This window comes from Rhinolophus sinicus, chromosome 4 (assembly GCF_057876585.1).
Source record: "Rhinolophus sinicus isolate RSI-liver-muscle chromosome 4, RSI-T2T, whole genome shotgun sequence".
Lineage (NCBI taxonomy): Eukaryota > Metazoa > Chordata > Mammalia > Chiroptera > Rhinolophidae > Rhinolophus > Rhinolophus sinicus.
In genome coordinates, this window is record NC_142504.1 from 114,277,599 (window position 1) to 114,302,984 (window position 25,386).

The window sequence follows — 25,386 nt, forward strand, 5'->3', positions numbered from 1 at the left end:
CAGCGTTTCTGCTGAAATGATTTTTCTCAGGAACCTCGTGGACCTGGCTTGAAATTCGTTGGATTTTGCTCTTAGGCAAAGTCACGCCCATAAATCTGTTCCAGATAATCCTTTCTCTCCCCTTGGCTCCTGCTGAGATGGCAGAGGATCATTGTCCTTACTCCTCCCAGGCCCTCTAGTTCGATAAGACAGAACTTTAACCTCTGGTAAGGACTTTTTAGTTACCAACACTGTTATCTTTGGATGTTTCTGATGATGGTTAAGCAAAGGTTATGTGGTTACAGTGTTTAGTACATTTCATTATTTGTTTCACACAACATTTAAATGGTAATTGCTCGTAAGTTGTCTTTCTTAAAGAATATAAGATACATTTAATAATTTCTCTTATATTGAAGTCTCTTTTGGGGTGCCCATACATATGTCCTTTGCCACTGGATAAATATAACAACAAAGACACAAGATAAATTTGTTTCAATCGAAGCTTATTGTAAATGTATGAGATTGTCCCAGAGAATGCTATTATAATACTCGTCAAATGAGAGTCATCATCTATCTATTCTCCAGGAACATAAAGAGCTGGGTGCTTTCTTCCAATGGAGGAAGAAGACCCCGTGTCTTCTGGAATAACTATTGAAAAGTCCACCCACTTGACTGATTTCCAGAGATTATTTAATTATAGGCATGGACACTCTTACCATTTAGCTCAAATAGAAATATTTCTAATGATTTATGCACAGTATGATATCTTTCACCATTTCTTACATAAGCAAAGTTTTAAAGACTCATAGACCGTAACCAACCTTAGAGTGAAAGGGATCTGAGAGGTTAACTAGTCCCTTCCCCACCTAACATTTTCCCTACACCATTCATGCCAGATGATCATCCATTTTCAGGTCAAACTCACCCCTGGGAATACATGCAGTTTTGGAATCTCACAGCTCCTATGAGCTAGACCTTTTCTACTAAATTAGACCCAACTTGTTTCCCTATCATTAATTTAACAAGTACTAATCTTACCTTTCAGACATGAATCAATATCACCCAACATAAGCCTAAGGTAGTTATCACATTTTGAACAAAAATAAAATCTCTGAGATAAGCATTTCTTCTCCTTTGGCCTTTTCTCACAATTCTAGATACTTCTGCCTCCTGGTCAGCCTCTTCAATTGATTACTTTCCTCCTCATTAATGATACCCAGAAAAGAGCAGGCCACGCGATTTGCATTTTGACCCAGTCAGCTTCCCATGAGACTATTTTCTTTGCGCTGTTTATTGTACTTTCCTAATATAAGCTAATATGGCATAAACTATTTGTGTCAATTATGAAAAATGGCTTATATCGAGTTTAATGAAATAAAACCTTAGGAAGTACAAGGAATTTGGATTCCTCTATACTGCTGTTATTTACTTGATAGTTGAAATGTAAGAATATATATTTTCATTGATCCCTACTACATTTTATGGTGTAGATTTGATAAAAATTGAAGATTTTTTATAATATTAAAATATATTGAGTATATGACCTAAAACATTAGTTAGCCTTTCCATATTTTCATCATTTAAATTAGATAGTAGTTCTCTGTTATCATTAACCAAGACTAATAAGAATATTTAAAAAAAATGCACTCAAAGACATAACCTATGGAATCTGGTAGAGCAATCAGGAGTGAAAACACAAATATCTGCTATCTTATAGCCCGAATGTCTTCAGATTCTAGTCAAAAAAAAAAAAAAAAAAAAAAAAGAGAGAGAGAAGAATGTCTCAGGATTATTTTCTATTGGTTTAAATGTATTAAACATGAATTACTCAGAATTTCCGAAGAACATTCCAAATATATACCTATCCATATGACTCATTATTTGTGAGAACATAACTTTCTAAAATTGCTGTGCTTTGCACAAAAGTCTGGGTGCCACTCTTTGTGGCATTTTAAATGTTTTCTGATAACGGGAACTCTGTAGTCACAGACCTATTGGGAAGAAGCGGGACAGCAAGAGAAGCTTACTGAAGAGAACCTGACAAATACTTGTATACCAGTTTTTAAGATTTAAGCTCAAACGTCCTCAGAAGCTGCTGCATGAGTAACCAAGGCTCTGCAAGAGCTAAACCAAAGACAGATACACGTCATTATTTCCCAGTTGAATAGCGGGAACTGTCGTAGGCAAGGCTACGATGCATATGCAGGAACAAGTAGTCAGAATGTAAAGTCTAACTCCTGTCACTGGGGCAAAACCCAGGGAAGGGACTGTCCGTGATGTCAACAGGTCTGAAGGCACACCTTGCTGTGCTCAGACTGCGGGAAGAAAACCCCAGTGACCAGCGTGAGACGTGCGTCATGCCACACACCGGGAGGACACAGCCAAGCATCTTACGCTCTTGGAAGGACGTGAAGAGCATCTGGAACCGGCTGTTGCGGCTGCCCTCGTCTGCCCACATGCGGATGACCCCCAGCCCGGTGCGCAGCATGACGTCGTTGGCCACTGTGCTGCAGAACTTGGCTCTCAGGTCCTCCACGGAGCTGCTGCCGTCGTACACCGCCACGAAGTTCCTTTTGCACTCATTGGAGTTCTGCATCTCATAGTCCAAGAACCGTAAGTAGATCTATAAAACAACGAAGACACAGTGATTTCCCTGAACGGAAGTAGGAAAGTAATTCAGTAAGTACGGAAGGCGCTTCCTCTTTCTCAGTCTCACAAGACAGTCTTGATTGCAATCAATCTTATTCTTTTCCCCAATGGGTGGCAAGAAGGACAAATGCATGAGTGACTTCCAATTGTGCTTAATGGTTTTCTCCTTCTTCTCCTTCAAATGTTACTATCCTTTCTACATGTAAATGTACCATTTCCCACGGCTGAGTATTTTTACCCAAAGGATCCTTATTTCTTCTCACAACATATGTGGAATCAGGTATTAGTTTCATATGTGTACACTGTTTTATTTTGGTCAGCACAAATGTGCCATAAAGATTCTTGATACATTCCTGTTAAAGTTCCATGACCTCCATTTACTTCCAAAAAAGTACGGATATAAATAATTTGTGTTACTGTTAAATTTGCGCAAAAGTAATTGCAGTTTAAAAGGTTAAAAATAATGGCAGACAACTGCAATTACTTTTCACCATCCTGATACCAAAGGAAAACAGAAATGGTATCAAAAGGTAGCCTCTGATTTCACTTTTTAAAAGTATTTCACATAGTTACACGGCTTCACTTTGGGGGTAGAGCTTATTAAAAAAAAAAAGGCAGCTAATCTATGATTATTCTCACCATGATATAGAATCAAACCGTTGAGTTAAGTCCACAGAAATACAAATAAAATTAACATTCAATGAGTAAAACTTATCACACAAATCTACTTTATAGGTCATTTTTAAATACTCCCAACAACTCCATGAAGTTTTATTGTGACACTCAAATGAAAAAACTCAGACTCGGATGGTAGACAGTGTAAGTTAGACAGTAGGTCCCACTACCTCGCTAGCCCCTAATCCTTCCGCTGTATGACACGGCTGCACACATACTGTTTTATTACCAACAGTTATTGTTTGACTCTCCCAATGCACATTGAAAACTCCAAGCCACTAATTCAACCAACGGTAAATCTAAGAAGAAGGCATTTGTCCATTCATCCCTCAATGCAGCAATATCTACCCCAGCCTCTTCCTGTGTCTCAGACGCCATTCAAGGCTCTGTGGTGACAATGGCAAACAAAGACTGAGGACCAGTGCTTAAAATATGCATCCATTCAATCATGGCACAAAGATGCAGTGTCCAACGGTGAGAAGTGACGTGAAGCACAAAACCCACACACTCTGTGAAGGGTGTCTGGACCAGTTGTGGGATGGAAAAGGCATCTCCCACACAGATCTCTTCTAAGCGTTTCACTTTTTTTTTTTAAACATGAATTCCTATAGGCTATTTCCTCTTAAAAGCCCTTCTATTTAATGTCACAGGTATAAACTAAGACTTGCATTAAATTAAAAATTCAACTTATTCATCGCTTTGTATTCCTTTTCTTTAATTATTTCATAATCCGTGAATCTTATAAAACAGTTTTTTTCCCCCAGATCTAGTATGATTGTCGTGCATTAAGAAGTTTTATTATTTCAGGTAAAAGACATTTCTCTTTGGCCCTCAGCGCTCGCACTGAACTGGGCACTAGCCCTTGTTAATTTAATGCTCAGAATAGTTGTTTTCCACCCCCACTGACACCTTTGTGATATTTCAACAGTCTCCCAAATGCTGGGTGCTTTACAGGTACTAACTTTCCAGTTCATCCCCAAATCTGGCCCAGTCAAAGTTATATTTCTAAGAAATATGGTGATGGAAGGAGAACTGACTCTGGGTGGTGAACACATAATGCAATACACAGATGATGTATTATAGAAACTTGAAACCTATGTAATTTTACTGACCATTGTCACCCCAGTAAATTTTAATTTTTAAAAAAGACACAAATCTGATAATCATAATAAAACTCTTTAACTGTCTTCAAAATGGTTATAATGAAACACTTTACAAACCATAAACTGGCAAGTTTTCCTTCTTATCGCTGAACATTGCACCTTTACTTTTGAAATGCCATCCTTTATGTGTATGGCATTAGTTTGACATGAAGTTACCATTCTCCGTTCTCTGTCTACCAACTTCTTCCTGATTTTTCAAGGTCCAGTTCAATGATTACATACCCAGGAAAGAGTGTTCTCGGCTACCAACCACGGCTGAGTTATTCTCTACATGCTCAATGCTAAAATATTATTTTGACATATTTTAAGCTTCAGTTACAGGTTATATGTACCTTCTCTAAACTGTGTGTTCCTGAAAAGCTGGGACAATGGCGTACTTTTTAAATTCTAAGTGTTAAACCATGTATCACATATATTACGCAGTCTATGAAATGTGAATGGACGTACCTTTGAATGACTGACTGATTAAAAATTCTGTATTCTTTTATTGACTTCATTTGTTCAGCACCCATCAAATATTTATTGAGCACCTATATACTAGTGTTTTAAGTGTTACTAACAATGACAATTATACAGAATAGTTGACATTTTGTTATTTGCAATAGGAAACTATATGAGATAATTCTCGAAACAACATATTTATAATATAACTCTAAACTATGACATAAAAGCCAAAGAAAGTGTGCTGTGGGACTATAAGGAACACTTGTTATGACCATTTTAAAATGCAAAATCTTATCACACTACACAGTCTCATATAAAGTTATTTTTTTTTAATTCTCAGACTGATATTCCAGAAAGGAAGTTATAATCTCCAAGAAAACAAGCTTCAGTAAAATTAACAAATAAGCAAGCAGAGCAACACCATTTTCCTAAAAGGGCGAGGAAACATGTTGGCAATAGAGACAGAAATGAGATTCATAGAAAATAGGTACGTCCCTCTGAAATAAATGGGTGCCTTCAATTTTCTCAAAAGAGAAAGTGATTCTCTAAAGGAATATCACTGCACTGAGCCCATCTGCATATCCACCCATGTTTTCTCATTTGATTCTAGAGCGTCTCCATCTTCTCACTAAGAGATGACTGACTTGCATTCTTCCAGGAAGTGCGGTGACTGAGCCCTCCGTACCTTCTATATTTAGAGGCCATTCTTGCTATTTATAGAGGAAATGAACAATTTCGGTCACTCGATTTTGTTATTCACTTCTGAAGTATTCAATTATTTTTTAACCTCATCTTTTTTTATTGTTCAAAAAAGACATAAAACATGCCAGTGGGTATTTAGAATTACTGGGTGCAGAGCTGTTACTGCAAATGGCAGTAGCCAGAAAAGTGATCGAGCTTTTCCATACTTGCTCGAGCAGACATCACACAGAAGCCCTCCTGCACTGTGACGGAAATAATATTTCATCGGCTTAAAGCCAGTGCCATGCCAGGGAAGGATGCCATCTGACAATGTTTTTATTTAAGGTAGACAACTACAGAAAGCTCTTTAGTCTCTCTCCTGAAGGAAAGAGAAAATGATCAACAGAATCATATATAACTCCAGTAAAATAGTCAGATTGCAATCTCCTCTCCGTGAATCATTTTGATGCATTCTTCTTTCTAATCAATCACAAAGTTTGAGCTGACAAAATGATCTATTAAGCAAGACTCAGGAGGCTTCAGAACATAGAAGTGATTTCTAGTGACATCTGTCTTCGAATCACACTAATACGGAGGGCAGAATCCCATCTGTATATGTATAGCAAGTAAATCTAGCTAATGATTTACTAAGTAATAGATGTACAAACATTTAATACCAGCCATTCCACCTGGTCCCTCCCTTCCTGTTGCAATGATATGCGGAAGGCAGACATTGTTTGGGACAATTATTTAAGACTTCCCAGAACAGTTTTCTCTGTGATAAACACAAATTAAGAACACCATAGTCTGAGAAAGGCTGTCTGTCCATGCATTCAAAACATTACACTTCGATAAATAGAGCTATGTCCCAAAAAGAGTGTAGCCCATGACTTGCGTGGTTGCTGTTGTATTTGGACCTGGCACTGCCAGGCCTTACCATTTTAGGCAGGATACCCCATGAATTGGAGAGCAGCAGCATTCTCTTATTTTGGAGAAGAAAACCAGAACATCATCCTCTTTTCTGAAATGTTGGAAAAACACAGCCCTACAACAAATCCTGATGTCACAATATCAAAATGATTTTCTGATGTGCATAGACAAGTATCAAATTTTTAAAAAGTCCATCTGAGTAGCCCTCCAAACTCTGATGGGACAAAACTGAGATTCCGTTTAAAAACAGTTGAACTATAGCATTTTCATTGGTAGTTATTAGCCTGTTAAACTGTTCATTTTGTTTACCCAGTTTTTATTTTTATATTTGGTGATGATGAGGCAGATGCAACTGTTAGAGCTCTGACAGCTATCATCATAACCAATTTCAGTTACTAACCTGTGTCTATTGTATTAGTTTTCTCCTCGCTCCATAACACATTACTGCAGATGGAACAGCTTTAAGCAACACCCATTTGTTTATCTGAGTTTTGTGAGTTAGAAGTACTTGCAGGCTGGGCTGTGTTCTCTGTTAAAGGTATATGAGGCTGAAAATCCAACTCTTCACAGTACAAGGACCAAGGTCCCTATTTTCCTGATGACAGTTTCCCAGAGATCACTTTAGCTCTGAGAAAACCTTCTTAGTAGTTCTTCTGACTCTGACATCCCCTTTTCCCACAGCTAGAGCAAACTCTGCTTTTAAAAAGCGTATGCGATGAGATTAGGCTCACCTGGGATAAACTCTCTTTTAATTAACTCAGAGTCAACTGATTGGTAACCTTAATAACATCAGCAAAATCCCTTTTGCCAGGACTTTAACATAATCAAGTGTGCGCTATTTTCTCTTATTCACAGTCCCAGGGACTGGGCTGGAAATCTTGGGTTTCAGCTTTCAGATTCTGCTTACAACATTGAAGTTCATCATATAATTAACTTTAACACAACTTTTGCTATTTACTATATTTGTTCAATGTTTCTGTTTATTTTTATCCTCATTTTATTCAAAACATTTTTAACATTCAAAACATATTAAAAATTAATTTGAAGTTTTAAAAGACGTGTAATTACTAAAAGGTAGAGTTTTATTCTCCCAAGACCTAAAATCATTACATTATCTTCATTTGTACACAATTGTAAGTCTTGTTGACTTATCTCTTTTCCTTTTTTAAATTTGAAAATTTCTCCAAATAGCGTGGTTGGTGAAATTATAGCGGCCTGGCAGTCAGGAGATGGAGACCATGCGTCAGCATTGCTACTAACTGACCAACTATTCAGGCAGGCACTGATTACAGACTCATCAAGTTTTGATCTTATAAACGGTTTAGTATTATCTATGCCAAAAATATACTTGACTTTTTAATTATTATACAACACCCCTGCTAAATTCTGCTTGGACTCCTCTGATGGACTCTCCTTTGATCTTTGGGCAGCTCCACTATAAAACCAAAAACCAAATAACTCTATTGAATCAGAAGGTATTTCTCCATTTTCAAGCATTCAAATAAATTTCAGTTCTTAAAACCCTGCAGATTCGCCTTATCTTCTTATTCCTCTGTCATATGGCAGCCCTTCAAGTATTTGCTACCACTTCCCTTTCTCTAGATATACTTCAGTTTGATTTTGCATGAGTTTTAACTGAATGGCAAACACTTTGTTTGGCACTGATAAATAAACCCAAGCTTCGCGGAGCTAACGTTCCAGTAGTTACCATGATTGGGGCATCCGACATTCCTTTCTGGTGGTTCTTTCCTGGATCAGATCCAGAGCTAGATGCGATGCTACCCTTCCACCATCCGTGCTCTGGATACCAAGTCGCTGCATACAGAGGCCCGCTCCTCCATCGCATGGTGAACCCTCAGAGAACACGTTCTCCTCACCCAGCTCATTCATCTGTCATCTGAGCTAATGAGTAACAGATTTCCACAGTTCTTTCTGACTCTGGTATTCCAAATTCTAAGAAATCTGGATTACTCACATTCTGATTAAAGACGACCATCTGTATTGCTATTCTCAAATAAAGCAGATATCAGGTATTATATTTTTAAGTGGTCAAGAGGCTGAGAAGCAGCACATACTTGATATAAATTTTAACAGAACCCAAATAAGCTGGTTAGCACGTTGACCGTGCAATATGTTTCAGTCACCAGTTATCATCCAAATATTCACCAGGAGCCAGTTGACGTTTAAATTGGGCTTTGATAATCTATTCTCATAAGCTGCTAGGAACTCCATAAAAATAGAAAGCCCACATAGGCTGTCATCTGCAGTTCTTGCTTTTCTCCGCAGTTACTCAAAGCCAGTTCCTATCCTCTAACCTTTCATTTGACAGAGAAAACCTGTCACAATAGAGCCGTCTTTGTTTGGCTCAGCATGTGGCTTCCCCATTGGGTCACAGAATGCCAAATTCTGTAACAGACAGGTACACTAGGGATCGTTGTTCTGTGATTGTACAAAAGACCAGCTGGAAGAAAACTGTGTGTGTTTACACTCCCATAAAAACCCTCTTTTTTGAACAGGGACAGTGACAAAGACGTGGGCTATGACAAAAAGGTGCGGATCACATGTTTCCTGTGTTCTTTTTTAACTTTTATTCACAGAGTAGAAGGAAAGTAATAGCACCTGAATGTGATGCCCACAGATTACGTAAGAGAGCATAATAAAACGCAACTGGCTCCCTTACAATCTCTGCAGTGAGTTGAGCTGGACGGCACCAATAGCCTTTGATTTTTTTGAAAGGAGGAATCATTGTCTTTTTCATGCAATTGATTTTTTTCAAAAATCTGTTCAGATGCAAGGAGATCTGTGAGTGGTAAAGCTGGGACCCGGACGACGGTCTCGGAGCCTTAGTACTAGAAGTTCGGAGAACGTGTGTGACACTTCCAAATTATGGACATCAAGAGAAGGAAGACACACATATTTCCTGAAACGCCAACTTCCTCAACAATGACTCTTATTTCCCCTCATCCCAAATTTCCAGCCACCAAACACTACTGTTTCTGTGAATACTATTCCCCTCATCTGCGGCCCATCATAAGCGAGCGTCAGCCCCCGGGGTCATGGCCAGGACCGCCTAGTGGGGCCTCTGCTTGCACTGTTAACCCCTCTGTCCGCATTCACAGGGAAAACTATTGTCCAGAATGCAGATGTGTCCCCATCATTGCCCTGCCTCACACTCTTGCCCGTGTCACTGATGGTCTCCCAGGTCCAGCTCACCACTGCCCCCACCCCGGCCTTAGCACAGCTTCACTTGACATCCCAGAGATACATGATGTTGGAAGCCCTACACAGTGTCTTCCACACATGATTTTAGGTAGAAAAAGCAAAGCAACTGCAGGTGACACTCAGGCATTTGTGTAATTATACTGAGAACCATAGCTGACGAGTAACGTTTCAATCCTTTCCTCGGAGGAGGAGAGCTGCATTACAGTCTCTTCTGCAAGTTCACAAATGATCTTCAGCACCTTCTCCATGTTATTTATGACATGAAAGTTACACTGAACTGGGGAAGACAAGTTGCATTTCAAAACCCAAATGAAATGACAGCTTGTGGTCGCACTCTATCGGACTAAGCACGTCCATGTGCTTGAAAGCAATACACGCTACTGACACTTCCCCACTTGACTGTCCAGTCTGGGTTTCACCTTAAGACTGACCTTGGATCGTGGAGGCGCTCGGATGTACCACTTGCAATCAACAGCCTCGCTAGCAGAAGCTTTGCCTTCCTTCATGATTTGTATAGATTCCACAATTCCTTCAGGACCGCCCATCTCAAACTCACACACTGAATAACAAAATGCCAAACAAACACAAAAATGGAGCTTGAATAATAAACCAAAAGTATATATCATAGCAGAAAACAAAGGCTTCTGAACGTGATCAAATATCTATTTTACCAACCTGGTAATGGTTTCAAAACTCCAAGGTCCTTAAAGTCAGGATCTTAAAAATTGAGAAAAAGACAATTAGTCTTAGTGATGGTGAGTCACATACCATTGGATGATTCAGGACTCTGTCTACAACTCCACATTAGGGGTAATCAAATGGTTAAGTAAAAACTGCATGATAATGTTAAGACTGAAATGTTAATTTATATAGCATAGTGTTACGACTACAGAGTTTTTATCACTACAAAATAAGCCATTTTTTTTAAAAACCTTCTAATGCCGTTCTTTCACCTCATCATCAAATAAGAATCTTATTCATTTTCTATCTCCATAACTGGACAATAGACGTTTTTGTAAAATATATCCATAGGCAATTCAGGGCTTGAGTGAACCTCCATCTAGTCTAGATACAATTATTTTGTTTGATTTAAAAGATCCTGTAAGTTGTTGACACACAATTTTCAAATGAAATATCAGAAGCACAAATTTAAGATGTAAAAGCCATCTCCTCTCCCTGGTGGATGACACTGTCCCCTCAATCTGACATCTGTCCATCTCTGCACATTAATGCCGAAGAAGCTTGATTTTTAATGAGCCTCAGAAGAGTCCAAAAATGATGGTCTCCTTTCCATTTCCTGGAATTGATTTTGAGACAGGCATGCGGCCCATGTGATACAGAGGTGATCCTGTTGGAGGGCTTCCTGCAATAATAGATGGAGACAAAGCATGCAGTTTCCCCTGCTCGTGTTGTGTCATGTCTGCACTGGACACTTGGGATGCTGACTGGTGCTGATGTGAGAAATGCCACCTGGTGTAATGAGCAGAACGGAAACCTGGAGATCTGAGTCTTTCCATGATCCCGGGGGCGAGGGTTTAACCAATTCTGCCATTGCCCCCTTCTCGGCTTTTTGCTTTTGAAGCAATGCACGTCCTTATAGTCTTAGTGCCTCTGAATTGGACTTTCTTTTATTTATGGGTGACCTATGATGTGTCTTGGAGAGGCATGGTATACAATTTAAAAGATGATTGTGAAATTTAGTTTCATTTTACTACCATGGTAGTTATAATTTTAAAAGCTTATATAGTTATAAATATTTAATACCTACTGTAGACAAGAAAATAACTGTTTTGTATAGAGTTACTCAGATTGGTTGTCACCACGAGGCAGTTTTATTGATATTGAAGAGACCCATTTCATTCGTGTCCTTCTTTTTATATCTAGCTTGCCCACCTCAGTTATCCAGACTCCTTGTGATTGATCACGTCCTTTTTACTATATTGCATAATGCTTACTAATAGCCATTACTTCTACTCACTATCTCCCTCTTGATTAGAATGTTTCAGCCGGGCACGGCTGTTACTGATTCTTGTGGAAATGTAGCTGGTATTCTATTTTCTAGTTGAAGGCTAACATTCATCATTTTTATAACTCATGCCAGACAACGTTGAGAGAAATGCCAGTTCTGGGAATTGAAAATTTATTTTTATCTTTGTATTAATGGTGAGAGTGCTGATAGTTTAAAAAAAAAAAAAAAAAAACTTTAGGAAAAAATCGTTTCTGCAATTCCATTTGAATTAGCCACCAGCAATGTCGCCATTACCATAATAGATGACCTGCAAAAACAAACAGAAATGAACAACACAATAATTTTTAAAAAGAGCCTATGCTACCTTAAAAATATTAAGATCGATGTATTGCCCCGGGTTGTCCAAGGGCAACGGCAAGTTATTTTGCAGAAGCACAATAAAGTTGACTTAGTAAGTTGTCTTCTACACTAGATCTCCCCAAATCTACTCTCCACTAAGCAACCTGAATAAATTTGTAAAGCTATAAATCTAATCCTAATACCTGCCTTTCCATTACCCTTAGAATCAAACCACAACTCTTTTTCATGGGTCATGCCGCCCTGTGGGTTCTGGCCCCTGGCCCCGAGCTCCTCTCTCTGCTCAGCTCTGCTTTCTACACTCAAAACACACTGGCCCTTCCTCTGTCTGCAGCATTTCAGGCTGTTCCAGCCTCAGCACTTTGAACCTGAACTGTACTCTATCTGCAATGTCTTCCCCCAGGTCTTTCCAGAGCTGGGTCTCCTCATTCCTCAGTTCTCGGCTCAGATGTTACATTCTCAAATACAATATTTTCATTCTTCCTGGATGGTCCTCTTTACAGTAATAGTGTCCCTAACTTTCTTTTCTCCCTTTACGGTTTCTTTTTATTACAAATGCTGCTACTTGTTCACTTTGTATTGACCTCATGCTCCACTAGACTGAAAGACTCACTTTCTTCACCACCATTCACCTGTCTATAGCTCTCGTCAGATAAAAGAATGAAACTGATATTTCAAAGAGGTCTCTTACTTATGGAAGTGAGAAATCTACTCCAAATCAAATGGGAAAGGTGTACACAGGAGATGGACATATGACAAAAACTACCATTTCTTCAGCTTTATAAGTATTAATAGTTTGCCTTATTGTGATTTAGGCAGAAAAATGACTTTCTAGTATTGTTACTGTAACAGTTTTATTGCAACAGTATTTTGAGACAAATAATTGTTTGGAAATTATTGAATATTTTAAATGTAGACATAATTAGTTCTTCAAAAGCTAAGAACTCTCCATTATCGTGTGTGCTTTCTCCAGCCAATAGGATAACTCACCCATTAAAATTCTTCAGCAGCTTTTAGACTTCTAGATTGAAAGATACAACAAATACTTTTTGGATTTTAAAGCGCTTAGTTCTTTTTCTTTAATGATTGATCTCAAAATGGTTCCACAACTGAACTAGTGAGACAATAGCATTCAAAAGTGTTCTGTTGCATAACACAAAGTTAATGCTTCATATCCATAAAGCCTGGGGAATAATAGAGTTTATTATACTTTGGTTTCTTATTTAGAATTTTGTTTATTTTCTTTGGAATAAATCCTCACTTCCATGAGTCAGAGAACTCTGCTATGCCAGTTTCTTTATAGCATCTTTAGATGTTAAACAGTGGAGTTGGGTTAAGAAAACAAGTCTTCCAATTTTCCTTTTAAAAGTCTGCAATGCATCTTTAAATATATATATATATATATATATATATATATATATATATATATATACTTTTTAATTTCGTTTATGATGAAATAATAAATGTTAATATAATAATTGTATAAGTATATAATAACATGTTCCATAATGATATAAAATAGCTATTTTTATTATTTTTTATTTAGGAAAGTCTTATAAAAACAACATTGCAAAAACAAAACAAAAATAAATAAAGCTAAAAATGGTTTGTTGCCCTTCTCAAAGTAAAATGACAAAGTCACTGAACTATCTTACAAAGGTTTGGTATTTCATTGGCTGGACAAGCCACACACAAGGCCTGAGAAACTAATCAAGTGACACACAGCTGTCATTGCTGAATGGCTACTGCATGGAAAATCAGTTAAAAAAAAAAATCAGGACACTGCTGCTTTCCAACCATCCAGTAACTCGCCATTAACCAAAAGACAGAGTTAGTATTTTGTCTTCAGAACTTTACTTTTGTCTAACAAGCAGGCACCTGAACAGGCATGACCGAGCTTGCTTATTTGGCTTGAATTCATCCAGTTTCAACATGAACCAATCATCAAAGACCTTCTCTTGTGTAGATGCTTGGCAACAGATGCAACTAATGATGAAACAGTCAAATCAGCGGGTAATATTGGAATCCCATGACTTATCCTGGCATATCTGGCTGGCATTTGCATCGATGGTGCAAAGGTGGTGGTGAAGACTCGGGACAATGGCACAAACCTTAGCTGTTAATAATCTTATATAATTTATCCACGTGTGCAGGGGGTAAAAACTATTTTACTTAAAAGTCTCCTTGATCTAGCACTGAGATTTACCAAATTTTCAAAATTTAAGATTTTGAGTACCTGTTTTTTGTTCAGGATGAACATAGTGAATCTGTTGACTTAAAGGAAAACAACTGACATACAATGTTGGCTGCAAATGATACAATTCAAGCTTCAAGCAAAGAAAAATGTATCCATCACTGTGTATCTGACAGCTTCTCAATACTTACGTATTTTTAAGTGTGATTGTTGATATGAACAAATACGATTTTTGATATTAAATAGTGAAATGTGTCAACATTTGGAAGATATGTATAACAGCGATCCAATAACTGTCAACTAGTAATGTATGATGTTCAACAGCCATACCTGGGTAACAGAGGCATTTGAAGAGCCAAACGTATTGACAGACGTTAATGTAACAGGATATAACAATTCACTGATAAGAGTTTCCCATTCCTCATTGTAACTAACCTTTATGAAACTATCACTTGTTGAGGTTTGAGGTAGTATCCATCTGAAAAGGCTACAAAAATACCTTTCTCTTTTCCAACTACATGTTGCCCTGAGGCTGAATTTTCTTCATATGCTTCATCCGTAAGAACACAATACAACAGATTTAATGCAGAAGCAGATGCAAGAATCTAGTTGTCTTCTAATAAGCTAGACATTAGATTTACAAAAATGTGAAACAATTCTCTAGTCAGTATGTCAATATTTATTAATTAATATTTAATATTAATCAATGTTTTTAAAATATGCTTTTTATGCTAACACATAATTGGCTTATTAGTGTAATTTTTCTATGTATTAATCAAGATATTTAAAATTGTATCAGTTTAAATGCATACCATAATAAATATTGAATGGAATAGCTACATAAATCAAAGCACTCTGAGTTCTTTGGTATTTTGTAAAAGCGGATAAGGGTTTTGAAATAGTTCAGAACTTCCGCCCTAACCAACCCAGTCTTTGTATTATGGGTAAATGCCTTATTGCAACAAAACTCTAAATTATAATATATTAACTAGGCTTGTGCAATGCATTTATTTCATATTTCAAAGAAATTTCCACAATGCTAGCCATATTGTAGATGGACTTTCAGTAAATTACCACTTATCTGATTAGACTATGACCGAGTCAAATCAGATGCATCTTCATATTACAAATGAACAAAATGGGGGTTCAACAACTCTAGAAAAATGCAAGTTTTGACCTATAATCTCTATAACTTTGAACAAATCACGAAATATTTCTGAAACATTTTTTTTCTTTTTTTTTTTCTTTTTTTTTGCTAAAAGGAGGATGTTGTTGGTTTAGGCTTTTACACCTCAAGTATGCCATTATATCATAGAACACAGTGATATTCCCAGAATAACAGTTTATGGAAAAATCTAATTGCCTGACTTGGCCATGTAACTTGTATACTTACAAAACCCTCTGATTATAGAAATCAACTTTGATCCTTTGATATGTTTACAATACACAGCTCAGCTACCTGACAGGCTAGTCTTAGAGAAAGCTAATCAACATTTTCCTCAAATTTCCACAATCTTACGTGTCTCGAATTATATCATGAGTTCCATAATGTCTCCACTTCTCACCTCTACCTACTTTTGAAAGCCCTTAATATCTGTGGCCATATCTTTATTGAATCAGCCCTCGTACTGAAATGAACTGCACCTTCAATGGCCACTTTCCTATCCCCTCCTTCTTTATTTGTCTGCAACCCATCACAACGTTGACACCTTGCTTCCTACTCACTATCGAAAACCACTGCCTTTATAGTTTTTGAAATCAGTTACCTGAATTTAAGGTGCTGTGTGAAAATGAACTGCAAAAGAATCTTGACAGCATAGTAGTACAATAGTTTGCATCATCATCGGATTTTAATAATTTGATTTATTTCACTCTTGTCTAGAAGCATCGCCCTAGTATAAAACCACAGCGCAATATCTTAAACCTATTGATGAGGGTTTACTGTTACCACCAAGTATTGGGTTGGCGATTACCCTTCACATCGTTTGCCTTCCTAAGTATCTTAATGTCAGCTCACAGCTTACATATCATTAGTTCTTTTTTCTAGTTTTTCACATAAAATTTGCTCATGTATGAATTTTAGAAATTAAAACATACTAGAATTTCAGGAATGAAGTTTGGAAGTCCTTTAAAATATTATTGATATTTGCATGGCTTATACAGATTTTTGCTTCCTTATTTAATTTACTTAGCTGTAATATATGAAGTTTCCTCATAATGTTTGTATTCACATTTTTAAATAAATCTAGGAGATAATGCTTTGTTACAAATGATTACACAGAAGCTGGGTTTCACTTATGTTCACATTAAATAGGCTTTTACAGTATTTGTTTTTGATTGATAGTCAAAAGGCAATAGTATTGCTCTATGGGGAACATGGATTTACCCTTCAGAATAGAGGGAAAAAACTTGAAGGAAGAATAACTCATCAAAAGACCAAAAGAGTTATAAAGACAATCTGGAAAAAAAAGAAGTAGATTGCCCAAAACTGGTGTTTGGCATTTGCATATTTGAATGAGGTATCGTAGAACGTTTTCTCCTGTCCATGAGAAAACAGGAACGTCCTGGGTCGATTATTAAGAAACCACACGTCCCCCCAGCTCTCTCAGAACACCCTCCTTCACTTACCCAGTAAGCTCCTCCTAAATCACATGAAACCCAAAACAGAGGAATCTTTTGAACTCGTTCTCACTAGAACTGGTTTAATGGAGCATATCTTGCTGGTGCAAGCGTGGTGCCAACACTGTTAGTTAACAAGACACCCCCAGTGCCCTCCTCTTTCTATAACTTCACGGGAGCTCCTTCCCCAACATCCACTCATGTTTATTTGTATGCACAGAAAGTGCTGTTTGGTAATCGAGGAGAAGGGCAGAATTGTGCACTAACATGCAGCCGTAAGGGGCTGTAGCTGAGCTTTTCGGCCTAGAGGAGTGGGAGCAAGAAGTGACTTTTCACGAGGGCCCTGTGGAAGTCTGGGAGGAACCTACTGCATGGCTGTGGGGCTGGGCTAGCAAGTGTGGCACACAGCTGCAGAGGGTGGCATGCCAAGCACTGAACGTGGGGGGGCACCGTAAGTCGTGTGTGTGTGTGAGTGTGTGTGAGTGTGTGTGAGTGTGTGTGTGAGTGAGTGTGTGTGTGTGTGTGAGTGTGTGAGTGTGTGTGTGTGAGTGTGTGTGAGTGTGTGTGAGTGAGTGTGTGTGAGTGTGTGTGAGTGTGTGAGTGTGTGTGTGAGTGTGTGAGTGTGTGTGAGTGTGTGAGTGAGTGTGTGTGTGTGAGTGTGAGTGTGTGAGTGAGTGTGTGTGTGTGTGTGTGAGTGTGTGTGTGTGTGTGTGTGTGAGTGCATGCATACGGTGGGGGGTAGCATGGTCCTCACATCAGCCTCTTTCATCCCACTTACGTCCCTGTTTGCTAAATAAATCATGTCATTGGAAATAAAAAAAATAAAACATATTATAAGAAGAAGTTGTATTCTCTCAATTTCATTTAAAAATATAAATGCAAGTAACAGGAGGAAGCCTTATAAGCATAAATTACAGCTCAATAAATATACTGTGGACACAAGGAAGCTGTACGAGCCATGCAAATGCAGCTTCAGGACAAGACCGTTTGTGTCTGCAGGGAATTGGATCAGCCTCTGCCCTGTTCTAAATAGAGCTGGCGTGGCTTCCGATTGGAAACTCTCTGTCAGTGCCTTGCCGAGTGTATATGCCAGGCACCAGCAGGGCCCACGGGCTACAGGAGCCATCATGGGACTAGAGAGAAAAGGCAAGTCCGAGATGCCAAGGGGCTGCCCTGCCAACAGACTGCAACGGAAGCATGTGTGAGGCACCTCCCGCTAAATTCTGCAGAAGCCCACGGGATGATGTGAAGAGGATTAATTTTCAGCAGCCAGGACTGAAGTTATTATATTCTATGTTTAAAAGTGTGTCCTTACTTTTTACTCACAACTCTCATCTCTTTTCACCAAGGTCAGAATCTTTGAGTGCTAGCCATCCTTCTGCTCTTCAAATCTACAAAATCAAGCCACCCACTGTTTTATAAAAGCCATGTGCAATGAGTAATGAATGATACAGAGAGACTGAGACTCAGAGGGGACACAGTGATATATGTCAAGTAATTAAAAAAAAAAGTATATGGCAATATTATGTTAAACAAAACACATTTAAAAGCAAAACCAAAATATATAACCAAAACATAGACAGATATTAATTTCGCAAAGAATTCACCAGAAAGATTTAATGATGCCAAGCCTGTATTATGTAACGACAATTATGGACAGAATTCTACCTTCTAAGGCAGCAATTTCCTCTGTTCTAAAGGATTAGGGTAAAAATATCACCTGGGTTTGATACAAAGCAGAGGACTTGTGAATATTGAAGAGATGGCGGATACAATAAAGGCAGATCCTTAAAGTGCAAAGTCCTACAGAGATGTAAGTTACCACATCCAAATGCAATTCAGAATTTTAACTCCTGTGTGATAAATGGATAAAAAATATCTAAAATGTTATCTTTAAAATACACCTAAAATATTACTGTTGCTCTAAAACCGTATTTACAAAATCAAATATCATTGTTGTAACCTCACCGTCTATTCTGCGTACTTATTTCCACTAGACAGCACTTAATTTCCAGTAAATGAGGACTTCATGTCAGTTCCTCAATGCCTGATATCAGCTGGTAAATTCCTACAGCAAATTCTAACATAGTTCTTACTTCATGTTTACCAATATCCAAATAATGCCAGATCCTGGCAAATATGCAACGACCCACTTTTCCCTTCATGCGTAACAACATATAATAGCTACAAAAAAAGCCTTTTCAGGTCAATGTAGCTCAGCAATTATGCCCAATTTTTAAATAATGGTAAAACTGAGCTTCTCTAAGTATGTATGAAGCCATTTTTAAAAAGCATCATGTCTAATGTCACAATTGGCAATTGCAGTTCTTCTCGGTGTATGTAGTTATCTCAGGACTAAGAGGATTATCACTTATTTGTATTCTCCTTTAGTGAATAACCTGGGCCCATTTTAAGTAGTTCCCATAGAGGAATTCATAGTGACAGAAAATTTCAGAATGCTTCCATCGCCATTTGTTGCATCTCTTTTGATCCCCCTGGTACTCATTTCCCCAATATCACGGCGACGTAGGTATCTGAATGATGAATATTACACCTGAGAATGCAACTCATCATTGTCAGGTACCTAGTTATTGAGAAAGGCCAGAACTTCTTAAACCACTCCGCCTCTGAGAAAGAATTACTTCTCAGAGGGTAACCTCCATCCTGGTGGGCAGGGGAGAATTACAGATGCTGTAGTTTCAGATAGAGCTAGACTGTCATGGTTCACTTGGACCCCAAATCTATCATCTAAGGATTGTAGGAATCCAGCACATTTCCAGCCTGTATCAAATACAACTCAAACGTGCTCATTAAAATGTGTCTTAGGATTTTTAATAGTGAGCGCTCCACTGACATTTTAATCATTGGCATTTAAACATTTTGTGCAATTGTAAAAATGCTGTTGCATTATAAAAACCTTGAATGATTCATGTGCCTTTAGGCTGCAGTTTAAGACCCAGCTGTTTACGGAAACACTTGCTAAATCTGGACCCCCTTTGCTCGATTTTCTCTCAGTGAAATATAAGAGCACCTACAGTTATTTCATTAAGAAATACAATAATCCAAGGTTTCCCCAAAGTAATGGTCTACAGCATTATAAGTCAATACCATGTCTTTTAGGTTGGAAAGAGAGAATTAAATCCCTCTTGTTTAGTCAGAGTATGATTGATGGGCTCCTATCAATTGTATTCCTGTAGAATTTTCATTTTTGTCAATCACTAGCCTCTCCTGATTAGCTGAGCTGAAAACTTCAAAAGCAAAATTAACTTGACATCTTCACACTTTGCTGAAGAGATAGCAAGAGAAAGATAACAAGAGATTTCCGTTATTCTTTGTAAAATCTCTCACTACCAGCCCTCCTTTCCTGTCTGCAATGGTCTAGTCGCAGCCTCCATCACCTTAGGGCATCAGAATCCTAAGCAGTCTCTTTGCCTTAGTCCCTCCTTCCTCCACAGCTTCACATGTACTTGCTGAGCTAAGGTGACAGAAAGGCTAGTGGCAAATACAATGGCCTACCATGGAGTGAGGGCGTTGGACCCTCCCTGTGCTCATCCGCACACGAAGCAGAAGAACCAACTAGTCGGCCAACAAAAACGTGAGTAATCTGCATTGTTACTGGCTCAATCCACAAAAGTTTAGTTTTTGTTTTAACTCCACAAAGGTTGATGCAAATACCAAAAGGTTGCTGGTATTCACAAACATGCACACGGAGATGGAACTAGCATGGACTAAGGAGCCTCTAAGGTGGCTCTCAGGGTCCCACTTCCTAGTACCCTTTCTCTCCTGTAATTGTTTTCCCTGAAGTGTGAGCTAGCGACTCACTTCCAACAAATAGTAACTCATGCCCAGCAGCGGTGATGGGATGTCACGTCTAAGATTTCTTACAGAGACAGCGACTTCCATCTTGATCCCTTTCTCTGTTTCTCTTCCGTTTGCTCTAAGGAATGTTAGTTCTTATACTACGAACTACTCAACAGAGGGAATACAGAATAGGGAAATATTATCTCAAACCAAGGGCCCCTGAGGACTAAGCCATGTTGAGGGTGATGTGAGTGAGCTGGGAAGTGCATCCTCGCCCAGTTAAGCCTTGAGATGACTGCAGTTATCTTGCACACTGAGCTTTTTTTTCTTTTTTCTTTTTTCTTTTACCTTAAATAACATTAGCTTTTGGTTGGCATATGGTATAAAAAAAAATCTAACCCTTGTACTTCTTGATATTTAGTAGTTATTATTAATCAAAGATACCATATGATGATGAAGAACAAAACTAAATGGACACCTACCCGTTTAGCAATAATTGTTTAGAAATCAGCAGGAATATGACATGAAATGAAGTTGACCATGGCATTTATTCCTATTTAGAAGACTCCTAAAGCGAATACAATTTTCAAGAGAAAACATAAAATTCTCTCATGCACTTGCCTCTTGCAATTTCAGGATATTAAAAAAATATTTACAACATCGTAGACGATGGCCTCTGCCTCTGACCACGTGCTTTTCTTTATTTAAGAAACACGATTGAGGCCCTGTGAGCAGTTTGGGGCATTCTGTCACAGTGTTCACATCCTGTGCTGCACAAGCATGGTGAAGAAGTGCCCACGTTGCTTATGTACTTCTTCCTCAAAATAAAAATACGCAACTTCATTTTCAGAACAAAATATCCCTTTGATCAAGTTAAGCCCATTCTTTGGAAAGCAAGACTATATTCAGCCTGGTATTTTCAGATTTTAAAGTTAAATATGAGGTATTTTTTATTCCAGAGCATCCATTGCTTATTGAGATGTTATGATTGATGGAAGGATAAAAAAATTTATATTATAATATTAGTATTTATATTATGATATTCCTTTGGGAAAACTATACCATAAAGTATCATGCTAATTATAACTTTATAAAAATATGTTCTTGTTTATCTATTAGTCTAATAAAGTAAACAAGCAATACATTCTTTTGAAACTACCGTGACAGCATTGTAGTTTTATTATATGTATGATTTTCCAATATTAAGAGCACGTACAATTAAAAATTACCTAAAATATAAAAATGAATACACACACACACACACACACACACACACACAGGGTGCCAAAAAATGTGTACACATTTTAAGAAAGGAAAAAACTGTATTAAAATTGCAATACTCAATATATACCGATAACAAAAGATGAACACAAGTCATATGCATACTTTTTCTGGCTCCCCTAGTGTGTGTGTGTGTGTGTGTGTATATATATATATATATATATATATATATATATATATATATATATGTGTGTGTGTGTGTGTGTGTGTATACATTCTATTCCTAAAACATACAAACATGTCTTTATTATAAATTCGATTTTTCTACTGATTTAGATTGAAATGTGGGTAAACTCCATAGAGTCGTCCTTTCTTTCTTTAATTTTTTATCTACCACGGACTTTTAAAGCCATAGTGAATTAAATCATCGCTCCATTTTCTAACTCCTCCTTCTCATTTTCCTTTCTTCTTACATTTCTCTCTCTCTCTTTGTCTCTGAATTTTCTTTCCCATTTATGCTGAGAATTATTCTGGAGAGCTTGGCTGTGAGGCCACGGCAATCACGTGGCACTCATGTCCAGTCAGCAGGAATAATAGCGGTCTGCCACATGAACTTGTGCCATGGGAAAATCATGACACATTTCACTCCAGTGATGTACATCTGTGTACAACAACCCTTAGTTCATTTTTATGTCTGATATCGCTTGCTTCACAGAAAATGTTGAGCTTCTAAGGAGCTGTATGACTTCCGAGATGTTAAAAATTGATTAACTAATGCTATAATTTCTAAAATATTTGACATACATATTTGGTTTATTTCACATAGAGATATTTTCATAACATCCCTGTTTTTTCCTCATAATAAAGCTTTAATTAAACATAAAAATGCCAACACTATAATATATAATGAAATCTAGATTTTAAAAAACTAACTTGAAATATTTAAAACCATGAAAATATAATTATAATTTCAATCCTTAATTTTCATGTTTAAAATTATTTTCCTTAAACATTAAAATTTCTTGTCAACTATCATGAAAATTTCCATGTAGTGAGACATGAAGCAAAAGTAAATAATATTAAGCATAAAAAGCAATGTTAAATGTAAAGAAATTTCTAAATAAAATATGCTGAAAGCAAAATGTATGCTTTGTCTTTAAATACATAAAATGAATTTTGAATTATACTTGATATGAAAATAATGTAATTTCAGGATATTAAATTTAAGTATTAAGACCAATTTCTCTTAGTTCCTGCTATTAAAAAGAAAAAAAAAAATTCCACTCTCTATTTGAAAATGTGTTTTGTTGGTGAGAGAGGCATACAATAAAAACTCAAACATTATTCCTGCACCAGAAAGATTGAAAGGTTGTATTTGCTTTTGTACTAGAAGGAGGTAAAGAATACTTTTCACATTAATGCTCCATAAGTGGAAAAACTCAAATTTATAAGCTACTCTAAAATCTCTGAGAGAGGCCCTTTGACATATGGATACTCCATTAATGTTCATTTAACTTATATATAGAAAATTAGAGCAGAATGAATGATTTATAATTTTCGTGTTTCAGGCAAGACTGACTGTAAATGTGTTAGGATTAAATTTTATAAACTTCTGTTTCTAAAATTTCAGTGCACCTCAGTGTGGAACCATTGAACAAAGCGATTAATGTGTTGGAAAGCAGACAGACTGGAAAGGAACATCAGTTACAGAATACGCAGCCTCCTTCCTCTTTACCTAAATACACAATGGAACGTTGCCTCTGCCCAGCCCAGCGCACTCACTCACTGCTAGCAGTGCTGTCTGTTCAACAGATGCCTGGTCTCCTTGTTGCAGCTTTGATAACACATAGGACGGTGTGATGGTTAACAGTCCAACTTGACTGGGCCATGTGGTGCCCAGCTGTGTGGCCAAACATTCTACCAGTGGGTCCATGAGGGTGTTTCTGCATGAGACTAATCTTTGAGTCACAGGGAGAGTGATGAAGGCTGCCCTCCCAAGTGCGGGGGCCTCATCCACGCGTGCGTTGAAGACTTGAATAGAACAAAAAGGGAACCAGACTAAGAGGAAGGCCTCCTGCCTGACTGTTGAGCTGAGACATCAGCAGTTTTCTGTCCTTGGACTCAGACTGAAAACTTGGCTCTTCCTGGGTCTGGAGCCTGCCCGTTTCCCAACGGTAACTGCAGCCTGGCTCTCCTGCTTGTCAAGCCTTTGCATGCAGGCTGGAAGCACACCACCCGCTCTCCTGGGTCTCCAGCTTCCTGACCGTAGGTATGTGGTCCTCCAAGCCTCCGGAATCATGTGACCCAGCTCCTTATACTAAGTCTCATGTGGAATTGATTCTGTTTCCCTGAAGAACCCGGACTAATTTGGATGGCACGGGGCCCTCCACATCTTTCTTGCCCATCCCCTGCCTGGGAAACAGCCACCAATCCCCTTCAGCTTCCCAACCCTGAAGCAGCTAGCTTGTCCTGACTGACATATCACGTCTCCTCCATTCCTTAGCTTCTTTCGGTCTGTTGTCACCTGGAGCTGAGCTCTCTTGGCCCTTTATGTTCTTCTCTTGATGTAAGTCAATAAAAGTGTGGGAATCAACCCCAGAAGAATCAGGCACTATTTATATATGCCCAGCCCTGTGTACCACTGATGGTCTCCTTACTCCTCAAAATAATACCTAACTCACAGGGGGGTTATCATTCTAAATTTCCAAGTTGAAGAAAGCTAGACTTGTGGTGACTGAGATAATTGATGAAGGTCATGCAGTACACAGGGCAAAGCGGGAATTTGCATGCAGGTTCAGTAGTCTCCCCTGACTTGTGGGGGACACGTTCCAAGACCCCCAGTGGATGCCTGAAACTGCACCATAGTATTGAACCCTGTATAGACTATCCATACATACCTGTGATAAAGTTTAATTTATAAATGAGGCACAGTAAGAGATTAACAACAATAATTAATAACACAACAGAACAATTATAATAATAAAATGAGTTACTTGAATACAATCCCTGCAATACCCCCAGAGCTGATCTGATAACTTAGATGGCTATGAAGTGACTGGCAGGCGGGGAGCTGAAGAGCTTGACTGGGGCTCCCGTCCCTAGAAGCTGGAGGGGGCAGAGAGAGGTGGGTACCAGAGGGATGGCTGGTCATGAGGTGAGCAGGTGGATGGGGTTGGGGAGCCCCACTCCCTTGGCTCAGGATGCCAGGAAGCTGCAGATTACCCAATGTGCCATGTGGATGAGGTAGCACAGGGCACAACCCATGCCACCCGTCAGACTGCAATGGCAGCAGCACAGGTAACAAAGAAGATGGTGTCAGGAACACTGCCACCCTGAGGTTCCCTGGCAGAACGTGGGGACATGTGGAAGCAGCAGGAGCACCATTTGCAGACAGGGTGTCAAAAAGAATTGAGCTGAATCTTGAATACGGCTTATGTAAAAGAAATACCTCGATAAAATGGAGTTATCTACTGCCAAGCAAA

General features: G+C 38.3%; 1 protein-coding gene across 4 annotated transcripts in view; it reads right to left on the reverse strand.

The window, feature by feature from the left end:
- Nucleotides 1–25,386, reverse strand: part of NETO1 (neuropilin and tolloid like 1) — a 79,809-nt gene that overhangs the window by 18,546 nt on the left and 35,877 nt on the right. For all 4 annotated transcript variants that reach the window (XR_012498690.2, XR_012498689.2, XM_074339844.2 and 1 more), the window contains exons 5-7: nt 10,419–10,460; nt 10,175–10,302; nt 2,374–2,602 (exon numbers count right to left, since the gene is read on the reverse strand). Coding sequence is in view for 2 of the 4 variants with exons in the window: in XM_074339844.2 (XP_074195945.1) it covers nt 2,374–2,602; nt 10,175–10,302; nt 10,419–10,460 (399 nt within the window). In the remaining 2 variants the exon portion in view is untranslated. The remainder of the gene's footprint in view (nt 1–2,373; nt 2,603–10,174; nt 10,303–10,418; nt 10,461–25,386) is intronic.